At 34.8% G+C, this 13,244-nt stretch overlaps 1 protein-coding gene across 3 annotated transcripts in view; it reads left to right on the forward strand.

Annotated features, from left to right (window-relative positions):
* Fhos (Formin homology 2 domain containing) overlaps positions 1-13,244 on the forward strand; it is a 782,871-nt gene that overhangs the window by 109,706 nt on the left and 659,921 nt on the right. For all 3 annotated transcript variants that reach the window (XM_072543993.1, XM_072543991.1, XM_072543994.1), the window contains exon 5: positions 3,835-3,886. In XM_072543993.1, the coding sequence (XP_072400094.1) occupies positions 3,835-3,886 (52 nt within the window). The remainder of the gene's footprint in view (positions 1-3,834; positions 3,887-13,244) is intronic.

Here is a 13,244-nt window from a genome sequence, read left to right on the forward strand (position 1 = left end):
ATAACATAGAAGAAAAAAAAGGCAATTAAAGAAAAGCAGAAAACATAGAATGGCTAAGAAATCAAAACGAAACTATGGCATAATTGGAAAATAGGTACCAGGCCGGATATATTCCAGAAAAACCAAAAATTGATCAGATTCATTCAGTTAGACAAATCCTCGACAAAACATTAGAATTTAACATTGACACTCATCACCTATTTGTCGACTTCAAGGCCGCATACGATAGTGTCAAGATAACAGTACTATACCAGTCAATGCGTGAGTTTGGTGTACCAGAAAAACTTATCCGATTAACGTGAATGACAATGTCTAACTTTATAGCCAGCGTTAGGATACAGGGAGAAAATTCTCGATACTTTTAGATAAAGTATGGAATCAGACAAGGGAATGCCCTGACTTGCCCCCTATTTAACATTAGCTTGGAAAAGGCAATCCAAGGCACACGAATTAGAGACATAATAGGGTGTAGCAAGCGAGATGTTAAGCATTATTTCCTAGAATTGAAAACGGCGGCGAAACAGGGTGGTCTAGTCATCAACGAAGACAAAACCAAGTACATTTTGGTTACTAAGAATCCTATAAGCAAATGAGGAACAGAAAACAGCATTTGGATGTCACATCTTTGATCGTGTTGACAGCTTTACATACCTTGGCTCGCTAGTGACTACTATCAATAAAACAAGCAAAACAATTAAAAGACGAATTAACCTTACAAATAGGGCATACTATATATTCCACAAACAATTCCACTCAAGAAATATACAAATAAAAACTACAATTCTTAGACACAAAACACTGCTGAGGCTGGTCCTCACATACGAGGCGGAAACATGGACTCTAACGCAGAAGGATGAAAGACTTCTGGGAATATTTGAGCGTAAGATACTCCGCAGAATATTCTGAGCTATAAACGATCAAGGGCAGTGGCGCAGAAGATTTAATTTCGAATAATACCAACTCTTCAATGAACCAGATTTCGTAACGTTCATTAAAGCACATCGACTTAGATAAGCCGGACACATAATATGAATGCCTGACAACATGATTGCTAAAAAGCTAACGACAGGAACACCTATAGGAAGAAGAAGCATAGGCCGACCACGAATTAGGTGGTTAAATGGAGTTGGATGGAAACCGACTTACGGATACTAAAGATCAGAAGATGGCAACATGTTGCCAGAAAACCGAACAGAATGTCGACTAATCTTAGAACAGGCCAGGATTTACAGAGGATTTTCGAGCCAAAGATGATGATTAACTTAAACCTAGATGATAGACACATATTTTTGTTTGCATTAACCCTTTCGCTCACGACTTTTTATTTCATAGTTTTGTTAGTTTTTTAAAAAATTTTAAATGTAATTTTAAAATTTTTTGTTAACCCTTAAACGGGTTAGGGGTTGTCCCCATTCGGGGACATTGTGAATAAGAGGAAATAAAATGGTAGAAACTCAAACTTGTAGTAAATTTATTGCAGTGAATTACAAATAGTATTATTTTGTGTGATAATAAAAAAAACAATTTTTCTGTTTATCCAAGCACAAATGAATGTTACATTTGCAGCAGGTATACTTTGACTTTCCTTTACATTCCGGCTTTTTGCACCTGGAAAATTTTTCCGTTACTTTGGGTAGATGTCCTATTTTATCGAGACGAACTTCCTTTACTGGGTGCACTTCTACCTTAGTTCTTTTGGAAATTGGCTGTTCAAAGTCATTGGATGGACGAACTTTTTTCCTAGTAACAGTTTGATTAGCCAAAATAAGCGTTTCTGCCACGTATGTCCTGAAATGTAGTAAATCTAAAATGTGTTTTTTAGGAACACCAAAAGACGGCGCATTTTGTATACTCAATCCAGGCATTTGAGCACGCCAAATCAATAGCATGGCCAAACATTTTCATTGTCCATTTACGAGATCGAATGGAAATCCTGTACAATGCAATTAGAAAATCAAGCTTATCAAGACCGCCCATATCTGTGTTGTAATATTTGATTACTTCGGGTCTTTGAACTTTAATACATTTTTTCTCACCTGAATCCCACCGATCGCACATGTCAGGTGTACCAGAGCCCATATAATTGGATGCTACGACAACTGATTTGTTGTTATGCTACTTAGTCATAATGACGTCACCATCCCCACTTACTACTTGCTCGTAACATCCACGGTCTCGTTTTTTTATTTCTTTGTCGCGATCTAACCGTGCTGTACATATTGCATATATCTGTTTATTTCTCAGGTATTGAAGAAGATTGTAGCTTGAAAAGTAGTTATCAAAATAATTCCTGAAATTTTTTGAATTGTTTAGTCTGCGGCTAAGTTGTGCAACAACAGTAGCGGACTGTCCAAATGTCTTTAGCAAAGTATGATCAAACTCTGTTTTGGAACCTTGATAAAATATAAAATCAAACATCTGACCACTGCTTCCACAGATTGCGAAAACTTTTATCCCCCAGAGCTTTGGTTTGTTCTTGACATACTGTTTTACATTCATACCTTTGAAAGGAATTATCTGCTCATCAATAGAAACATTTGCTTCCAAAGGAAGGGAAAGCAGGTGAGCTCTTCTTATAGTGTTGTAAAGAGGCCTTACCTTCCAAAAGCGATCGTTAGTATTCTGTTCCGCCTCTTCATTATTGACAAAATGCGGTTTCCAATAATATTTAATCCTTAGGTAGTGTAAATTGCCCATAAGAATATGAACACCAACGAACAATTTCATTTCTACTATATTTGTAGGTGAAAAGATGTTTATTATTCTACACAGCATATAAATTTGTAAATTCCACCATACGAGAAAATAAATCGTCCGTAAAGTTTTTGCAGAAAAAAGTAGATGGGCTCGCCAATCCTACAACTTTAATCTCCTCCTCTTGATGATGAGGTGTAACATAAGTAATACCTGTACGCCATTTGATGTCACCTTTTGGTGTTATTGAACTTATAAATTCATCTTTTTGGTAACTACTTCCACCAGCATAAGTTCCTTCATTTTGTTCATTAGCGACCTCTTCAACTATAATGTCATCAATTTTGTTAATATTTTAATCCAGTTGCTCTACAAGAATCCTTAATTGATTTCTGTATGGTGTAGTTCGGTAGTAATAAAAATTACCTGTATTGCTCTGTATTTTCCACAATTCGTCTCCGTCATCTGATAAACATTCAACGTCCGACAAGCCCCGTTCCAATTCTTGAAGCAGTTCTTCATATGTAAGTGGCTTTCTCCTGCTCATTTTGAAGCACTAGTACTTGAAGAAAACAGCAAATTAATTATTTTATAATATTCATCGCAAAAACTAACTTACCTCTAATTTAGTTCACTTATTCACACTGTCCTCATATGAGCACAATACTTTTCAGACAACAAAATCAACTAAACTGGCATAACTTTAATCAAGTCTAATTATCTGGGCTTAAATGTACACTTCTTTACTCCTATATCACGACTGTTACAGTATATCAAAACAAAACACTAAAGTTACCAACTGATATTTTGTCAACGTCAGAGGAAAGTTCCACAATGGTTTCTACGTCACATTTTTAAATCCGTTTTGTAGTGCTTCACCCCAGTTGTTCGAGTAATACAAAAAATGAAGAATTTTATGTCCTCATATGAGGACACTATGAGCGAAAGGGTTAATTGATGATGAGAATTAATTGTGCGATTAAATTATATTTAGCAATATTATCAACATATCTATGAATGTTATTTTGCCAAACCTTATTTTTATCTTGTAAAGATTTCCCTGCACTTTCTACACTGAGATTTTTTAAACTTTTGTTATTCTTGGATCTTGTGTATTATTTAAGATTTCTGTGGTTGCAGGGGTAGTATTGGAGGAGGTCCTGACAGCTATATTCAAGCTCAGCAGGCAAAGGTAAGTTGTGTGCAATATTTTATATTTGTTTTTGCATAAAAAATAAAAAAGCTATTTAATAAGAAATCGAAATGCAGAATGAACTGAAAAAATTAAGAATCTTATGTCACAAGTGTCCACGCGAAAAAAGTCTGTTTTTGAAGATCTCCAACAGGTGGTGCCAGAGTTATTACCGCTTTTAAAACAAATTAATTTCAGATACAAGTTTATTTATATTAAATTAAAGTTGTTCTAGAGCTATTTTTTAGTGGCATTTAAAATAATTAATATTTTAATTGGAATCATACATCATTTATGTTTTTTAAATAACATACGTATAAAATCAGAATTTGGTGTTTATTGAGAGTAAACTAAATGAAAGACCAAATACTTACCATCTCGGGATAGTATTAGGAAGTTTTTTTCCTGGTTATTTCCTCATGATTTACTATGGAATCACTAACAGGAGATTTTTACAGTCATCATGGCATGTGGTTGTCTTTTTAAAGACGAATTATATGCTATGATTTTTTCTGACGGATATTCTCAAGTTGTTGATTCCATGTAATCGAATGAACTATCTTACAATAAAGCCGTCTTAAGAAGACAACTCCGCAATATTGGCATTATCATTTTAAAGTCTTTAAAATGTATAAAATATGTCTGAATTGTCAATATGAGTCAGATAAAATTAAATTATTAGAAGAATTTTTCACCAAGTAACAAAAAACCAAATTTGTTTAATTTATTAATGTTTGTATTTTGAGAACGATTTCCGAAGTGGAAATTGAAACGTCAATGAACTTATTTTAACCTTTAATTGTGGCTTATTCCCATTAAAATAGTATCTTACCTAGTTCCTAGTTTTTAAATAAAAAAAAACACCTATTTAATTTTTGCTATAATGATTTTATTTTTAAACATTTTGAGTGTCACTGTAGCAGGTAAATTACGGTAGATTATTGGAATTATTAATAAAAAATATTTAAAATAAAACTAAAAAATTAAAAGACTAAACGAGGGACTATCAATCGGGAATACTGCTGATATCGTTGAAAGATTTACTAATTACGGTTTAATTGATATAATCCCTTAAACTCGAAGATTCAGATATTGTTAATGGTGCCCACTTAATTTGACCAAATGGATGACTTTTTTCGATTAAATTTGGTCAGTTCTTGATACCAGTTGAATAAATTATATAAATGGACCAACCGGTCATTACCTTAATTATTTTAATAAACGTTCCTTTTGAGCTTCTGTGTTTGTTTTTATTTAATACATATTTTTATTTAAAAAGAAAATATACTCAGTGACATTAGAAGTGTTACACCCAGAAGGAATAATTTCTTGAACTTAATTTTTTGGCAACATGGTAGATTTGTATCAAGAATGGAACGATAACGTTGTCAAGAATTTTTATTAACAAGTAATCAAAAAAATGTGTTTGGCGACCCCGTAGCTGAATACTCTCCTGTATACGTCTAGGCATTGACAAAATGAGATGATCGATGTCTGCTTGTGGCATCTCGTTCCAAGCAACTTGAACTTCATGTATTAACTGTGCCAGAGTCTGTGGAGGATGGTGCAAAGTAGACAGTCTCCTTCCCATCATATCCCATACATGTTCGATAAGATTTAAATCCAGAGCACAAGGTGGCCACGGCAAAACATTAACGCCAGCTTCTTGGAGAAAGTCCATAGTTTGACGAGCAATATAAGGACGCGCGTTGTCTTGCTGAAAAATGACGTCTCGACGGCCGTCGAGATAAGGCAGTAAAGTGGTTCGTAAAATGTCATCAACATAACGCGCAGCTGTCATATTGTCTCGAATAAACACAAGTGGTGATCGGCTATTATAGGCAATAGCCCCCCAAACCATTACTCCAACTGTCCTGTGTACATGTCTCTCGACAGCAAACCCGATATCTCGTCGCTCTCCACGGCGGCGTCTTACCATCCTACGACCATCATGCATTTCTAAACAGAATCTTGATTCATCGCTGAATGCTACATTACGACATTCTGCTACCCAATGCTGCCGTTCTCTGCACCAATTCAAACGTTGATGACAGTGATCCGCAGTCAAAGGAAGCAGTAGTCGTGGACGGAATGAAACCAGTCCAAAGGCTCGAATGCGACGATATAGTGTACGCATACTAACACGTCTACCTACTACTCCAAACCATTGGTCAGCAATTTGACGCGTAGTAGCAAAACGGTCTCGCAGAGCAAGTAATCTAAAGCGCCTATCTTGACGCCCTGTGGTACGCCTTGGTTGACCAGTAGGTCTTCTTCGTGTTCCTCTACCTTCATTTGTCCACACACGACAGACACGCATAACCGTCATTGCCGTACAATTAACGCAACGGCCTATTTCACGATACGACAAACCCATATCTCTATACGCAATAATTCTGCCCCTGTCAAAATCGCTTACATGGTGGTAATTTTGATGTCTTCGAACTCGAGGCATTTTCTTACACTGAATACAATTAGACTTAGGAATAATAACTAAAAATTTCTATACAAACCGGCTTTTACAAATCGGTATCTTCACAAAAAATTTAAAGGTAAAACTTTATTTTTACAAAAAGTAGAAAAGATAAAACATTTATATTGTTATCATAGCATGTTTTAAATATTGTCATTCTGTTGGCAAAAAATTAAGTTCAAGAATTTATTCCTTCTAGGTGTAACACTTCTAATGTCATTAAGTATATATAAATAAAATATAGCAAAACTCTTCCCTTGTTAATATTCCTTTAACTGCCTTTTTTGTTATCACATCACTACTACTGGATTTTTGTGATTTTTTCAAAAACAATGGTCATCAATATAGTTTGCGTCTGTGGGAAATCTACAGAAAGTTAACTTTTCACCTTGTCCTTTTCTATATGGAATATATATGTAGCAAACGTTTCAAGGCCGTTTCTTTTTGGCTTATTGCCAAAATTAAAATTTTGTTAAAAGTCAAAGAAGTTGACCATTTTGTTACCAAAAAAAGAAGATTTATTTATTATTCTACAATCACTCTTGTGGTAAATAATACGATTTGATAGATTTCTCCCGGTCTCACCAACATTCACAGCTTCATACTGAGTACAACTAATGCTATATACCACATTTGTTTTATGATGTTTATGATTTTGTTTTGATGTTTTTTGTTGCTATTTTTACATGGTCAATAACCTTTAGTATTTGTATTAATTTAGGTGTAATTGATGGTATATAAGGTAGTGAATGATAATAGATGTTCTGATTGCCGTATACAATGTTCTGAGATTTGGGAAAAAATGGTGTTAAGTAATTTATATTAACAGTATTAGAAAAAAGCATCCTAGGTAGCATATATTAAAATAGTTTTCAACAATTGAAGATCTTCTTGTAAATAATCTCGATGAGAAATCCTTAAAGCAGGTTCTTTTAATCCTGTTATAAGGTTCATTTTTATCTTATTTGAATGATGTGAGTAATAACTCATAAATCTATTGGGTTTACCTACATGGGTTTTCTGAACCATCTGGTTTTCAACACATTATCTGTAGTTCTTACAATTCTCATGTCAAGAAATGGTAGAGAATCTTCCACCTCTTCCCCAACTGTGAACTGTATGCGTTGATTTTGATTGTTGAAAATGTTAACTTTTTAATGAATTTTGTGTTTCTTCTTCTTTAGGTGCCATCTCCGCGACGAAGGTTGGCAATCGTCATGGTTATTCTGACCTTCGAGGCAGCTGCTCTGAACAATTGCCTTGAGCTGCAACCAAACCACTCTACCAGGTTCTTCAACCAGGAAACGCATCTTCTTCCTTCGCTTCTCCTACCCTCTACTTTTCCTTGAATTATGAGTCTCAAGATGTTGTATCTTTCGCCTCTCATCACATGTCCGAGATATTGCAATTTCCTTTCTTTTATTGTATTTTCCATTTCCCTCTCTCTGCCTATTCTCCTTAACACTTCTTTATTCGTGACTCGATCTACCCATTGAATCCTTAACAATCTTCTAAATGTCCACATTTCAAACGCATTAAGTCGATTTATTGTATTCAGCTCCATAGTAGAGTACACTGTGTATATAACATTTAATTAGCTTTATTCTGAGGGCCAACGTCAGATATTTGCTGTCTAAAATCATTTTCATTTTCACGAAGTTGGCACGTGCTTTTTCAATTCTGACTCTTATTTCTGCAGTATAATCCTTATTTTCTGTGATTATCGTTCCCAAGTAAGTATATCTTTTTACTCTCTCAATCTGCTGGCCGCCTACCGTTAATATTTCCTTTGTGTTGTTGTTCTTGCTAATTTTCATGAATTGAATTTGGTTTTTTTGATGTTAAGAGAGAGTCCGTATTATCCACTATATCTTAATATTTCGTTCATTATTATTTCTAAGTCTTCCAAGTTGTCGGCTATTATGACTGTATCGTCGGCATACCTAATGTTGTTAATTAAACTTCCGTTCACTTTTATGCCGACTGTCTCGTTTACCAAAGCTTCTTATAAGATTTCTTTAGAATAAGCATTAAACAATAACGGCGACAGTATGCAACCTTGCCTGACCCCTCTCCTTATCTTCACTTCTTCTGACACTCCTCTTCCAATTTTCACATTTGATCGTTGGCTGTAGTATAAATTTGATATCAATGTTACATCCCTCACATCCAGATTCTTGTTTTTGAATACTTCTATAAGTCGGTCATGTTTTACCTTATCGAATGCCTTGTAGTAGTCTATAAAGCATACTCGACCCAAAGATCTCGATTAACATCTAAACATCTTTGGGTCAGCACGTTAAAAGAAAATAGTGCCTCTCTTGTGCCCACTCCATTCCGAAATCCAAACTAAGAATCACTAATATCCATCTCCAGCTTAGCGTGTATTCTATTATGGATGATTTTGAGCAGGGTTTTTAAGGTATGTGACATTAGACTGATCGTTCGATAATCACTACATTTTTTGGCATTTACTTTCTTTGGTAGACAAATAAATGTTGATGTCAGCATTTCACGTGGAATGATTTCTGTGGAATAGATTGTGTTCAGTAGTTGGACTAAAAGATCTATGTTTTTTTCATTGACCAGTTTTAGCAATTCACTTGGTATTTCATCTGAACCAGCAGCTTTATTATTTTTCATGAACTTGACTGCATGCATAACTTCTGATTTTGTTATATCTGGTCCCTCGTCTTTACTCTGATTATCTTCATATATATTTTCCTGTCTCTGGTCATGGAATAATTCCTCTATATATTCTTTCCATCTTCCTAATTTTTGTTCTGTCTCCACTAAAATGTTTCCTTGTTTGTCCATTAGTATGCTTGAGGTTTTTTGTTTTGTTACCCCAGCTAATTCTTTAACTTTCTTATGGAGATTGAAGTTATCATATTTGTTTTGTAAGTCTTCTATTTCTTGGCATTTTCCAGCGAAATAAGTATCTTTAGTTTCTCTTATTTTCCTTCTTATTTAATCATGCAGCTGTTGATACTGAGTTATGTTGATATTCTTTTGCCTTCTTCTGCCCTCTATCATTTCCAAGATTTCTTCTGTCATCCAATTTCCTTTCTTGCATCTTGTCGTTGTGAGTTCTCTGCCAAAGAATTGCCACTGTTGTTCTACATCACCATCAAATTGATTTTGGTGTGGACTCTAGGTTTGCATTAATTTCTTGTTTCAGTTTTTCTTTGACTTCTTCTGATTCTAATTTTTGTATGTTTAGTTTATCACTTTTGTAGCTTTTTTGTATCTTTTTTAAGTGAAGTTGGAATTTTGCTACAAGAGGATTGTAGTCCGACGCCACGTCTGCACCTGTTTACGCTTTCACCGATTGTATCGCGTTTCGGTATCTGTGATTTATTAAAATATAGTCAATTTGGTTTCTAACGATTTTATCGACCTTGTCAGCTAGCGATTTCCAAGTGTAAATTCGTCGTTTAAGCAGTTTAACGAAAGTATTCATTACCGTAAGATTATGTTCTAGGCAGATTCTATAAGGCGTTCTCCTCTCTCATTTCGAACACCAAGTCCATATGGTCCTACAGTAGACTCACATCTTCCTTCTCCAACTTAAAAAATCGTTAAAATCACCCATGACTACTGTTATATCTCTAGATGTTGTATTTTGTAGGGTTTTTTAAAGGTCGTAAAATTTTTCAATTTCTTCCTCAGTTTTATCGGCGGCTGGCGCATAAATCTGAATAAGGTTTAATTTCCCATGTGTTGTCATCATTTGTATTAGCCTAATTCTTTCCGATATTGGTATAAAGCCTACAACTGATTTTGCAACTTTTTTACTGACATTAATTGCTACTCCATACCGATGTTGGCTGTCGGTACTACTAGAGTAGAAAAGTCGACCATTGGTTGTATTTAGTTCGCCGGAGTCAAGCCATCTTGTGCCACTTATTCCCAATATGTCAATCTTAAGTCGCATCATTTCTTGTTCTATGTTCCTTAGTTTACCAGGCTCATACATGCTTCTAACATTTCATGTCGCTATTTTAAAAGTTGAATTTTGTATTTTTAGTACGCAGGGATTTCGTTGGTTAACGACCTGAGGAGCCCTGTCATCATTGTTATTTCTCCCCCTGTCGAATCTTAGCATTAGTACGGTTATGCTTGTCACTAACTGCTATGATGATTTCTAGGGGTACTTTACGAGTCTTTAATGCAGTGATTCCCCGTTGCTGTTGACCATTCCTTGGTTCATCCGCCTTCGAGATAGATTTCTCTATCTCAGGACAAAAGAGTGCCCTTACATCTACCAGCTCCTCCGCCCGAAACCGTTGGCCAGTATTTGTGTTGATTCTATATCAACCCTAAAATCGAGGGTTGCCACTTACGCCATCCGCACCGTACCGAATTTTTGCTTCTCCGCCGTGGCTGCCGTTGTGGGCTTCATTCGTAATCCTGGACAAGGGACCCTAAACAGGTACTAGTTTCCCGGGTCAGGAAAACCTCGGAATCTGCGGAGGGCAGGGATTGATTCATTTTCCCTGATAGGACTATCTTCAAGAATTTAAAGAGTTCCTACCCGCTACCCGCAATTTTGTGTTTAGGAAGTGCCAAAACTAAATCATCTACATGCCTTTTAATAAAAGAAATAAAAAAAGTGCAATTGTTGGTGCAATGGGCGAAAGACTAGATCCCATAGGGCTACCAAAAATTTGTTTATAAAAGACACCATTAAATATAAAAATATTAGAATCCAAAACAAATTTGATAAGTGTTTTGAAATGTAATAAGTCAATATTAGTATGTTGTGAAATCTCATTCCAATGCTTTTCAACACTACTTATGATTAAATCTAAAGGTAAATAGGTAAATACAGATGTTATATCAAAACTAACCAAAACATAGTTTTGTGGTAAATATTGTTGTTTAAATTATAAGTGTTAGGTAATATGTCAGTGAGGAGTTGTGCTATTGGTCCATTAGGATGGCATAAAGATGAAACTATTGGTCTCATAGATAATAACATTTGTACATTTAGATCTAACAAAATCTTTTTGACTATCATTAAGTGGTCTGATTATTGATTCAATATCAGAGAGTAAGTTTGGAACTCTAACATCTGATTTAGAAGGACATACAGAAAATTTAGGTCCCAGTGCTAAAAATTTTTTTTATTTCAAAAGGAAGATGAATAGATATTAGATTTTTAAACCATTTTTCTTGAAATTTTATCTTATCAAAAGCTTCTATTTTTAATTTATTAAACTTTTTAATTTGTAGTCTTTTGATTTTATGAAATTCTGTAATATATTTAATTCTCTGTCTTAATATAGTGCCCTAACTAGAGAGGAACTAGATACTAATCACTTTATACTATAAATGTTAACCTGATTATATCGCCCACTGTATTTTTTAAGCTGATATAACCTATAAAAAGTAATGTGATCTTGTAATGACTTCTAAGGTCAAGGGTAATTATGATATAAAGCATAAAGTATCCTCCGTAATAGGCTAATCCGGACGTTACGCAAGCGTTTTTTGCAAGAATTAAGAATTAACAGGATGAGCGCAGTTAATCAACTTACTGTACGATTTTAGGTTTCAATAAATTACATATATACAAAGAATGTTAAATATAATTATGGTATTATATAATAAGTCCTCTAATCGATTAAAAATTTCGATGAAATCATGAAATAGGAGCTAAGGTGAAGAATATCGGTACATCTCGGAACAACGAAAAATACAAAAAAGGTATACAGGTATACTGTACAACCATAAATACGTATTTCTAGCTCGTTGGTCGTCAGTAATACAATGTAGATAAGTTACAATGTGAAAAAGTTAACTTAAAGGATCACGGTAGAAGCAAAATAAAAACCTAGATGAAAGAGATTTAAGGCTAATAACAAACCTTTATTACAATCAGCGAGCAATAGTACGAATTGAAAAAGAGACATCTGAAGAAATGGAAATAAAGAGAGGAGTCAGGCAAGACTGCATACTATCACCTCTACTATTTAACGCTTATTCTGAAGAGGTAATTCGAGAAACTCTGGAAGATGAAAAAGTCGGCATAAGAGTAAATGGAGTCTTAGTTAACAATATCAGATATGCAGATGATACAGTAATAATAGCCGATAGTTTACAAGACCTGGAAAGACTCATAAGTAAAATAGTTATGTGTAGTAGGGAGTACGGACTCTCGCTCAATATCAAAAAGACGAAGTTTATGAAAATTTGTAAAAACAACCATAATACTAACGAAATCTTGACAGTAGAAGGCCAGCAGATCAAAAGAGTAAAAAACTACACTTACCTAGGAACACTTATAACAGAAAATAATGACTACACTGCAGAAATCAAAGTCAGAATCGAAAAAGCACGTTCTAATTTTATGAAAATGAAAAAGGTCCTATGTGGCAAAGATTTAACATTAGCTCTTGAAGTCCGCCTAACAAAATGTTACGTATACAGTGTACTATACTATGGAGCAGAATCATGGACGTTAAATCTAGACACAGTGAGACGACTTAACGCCTTTGAAATGTGGACCTATAGAAGAATTATGAGGGTTTCCTGGGTAGATAGAGTTACGAACAACGAAGTACCTTAGAAGAATAGGTAAAGAGAAGGAAGTTGAACTAACAATTAAAGAAAGAAAGCTACAGTATCTCGGACATGTGATGCGGGGCGAGAAGTATGGCATCCTGCGACTCATAATGCAAGGAAAGATAGATGGCAGAAGAAGCACCGGAAGAAGACGAATTTCATGGCTCAAGAACCTGAGAGAATGGTTTGGATGCAGCTCAAAACAACTTTTTAGAGCTACTGCCTCAAAAATTAAAATAGCTATGATGATTGCCAACCTCCGTAGCGGAGATGGTACCTGAAGAAGAAGAAGAAGTAGAAGCAATGCAAACAATT

This window comes from Diabrotica undecimpunctata, chromosome 9 (genome assembly GCF_040954645.1).
Source record: "Diabrotica undecimpunctata isolate CICGRU chromosome 9, icDiaUnde3, whole genome shotgun sequence".
Classification (NCBI taxonomy): domain Eukaryota; kingdom Metazoa; phylum Arthropoda; class Insecta; order Coleoptera; family Chrysomelidae; genus Diabrotica; species Diabrotica undecimpunctata.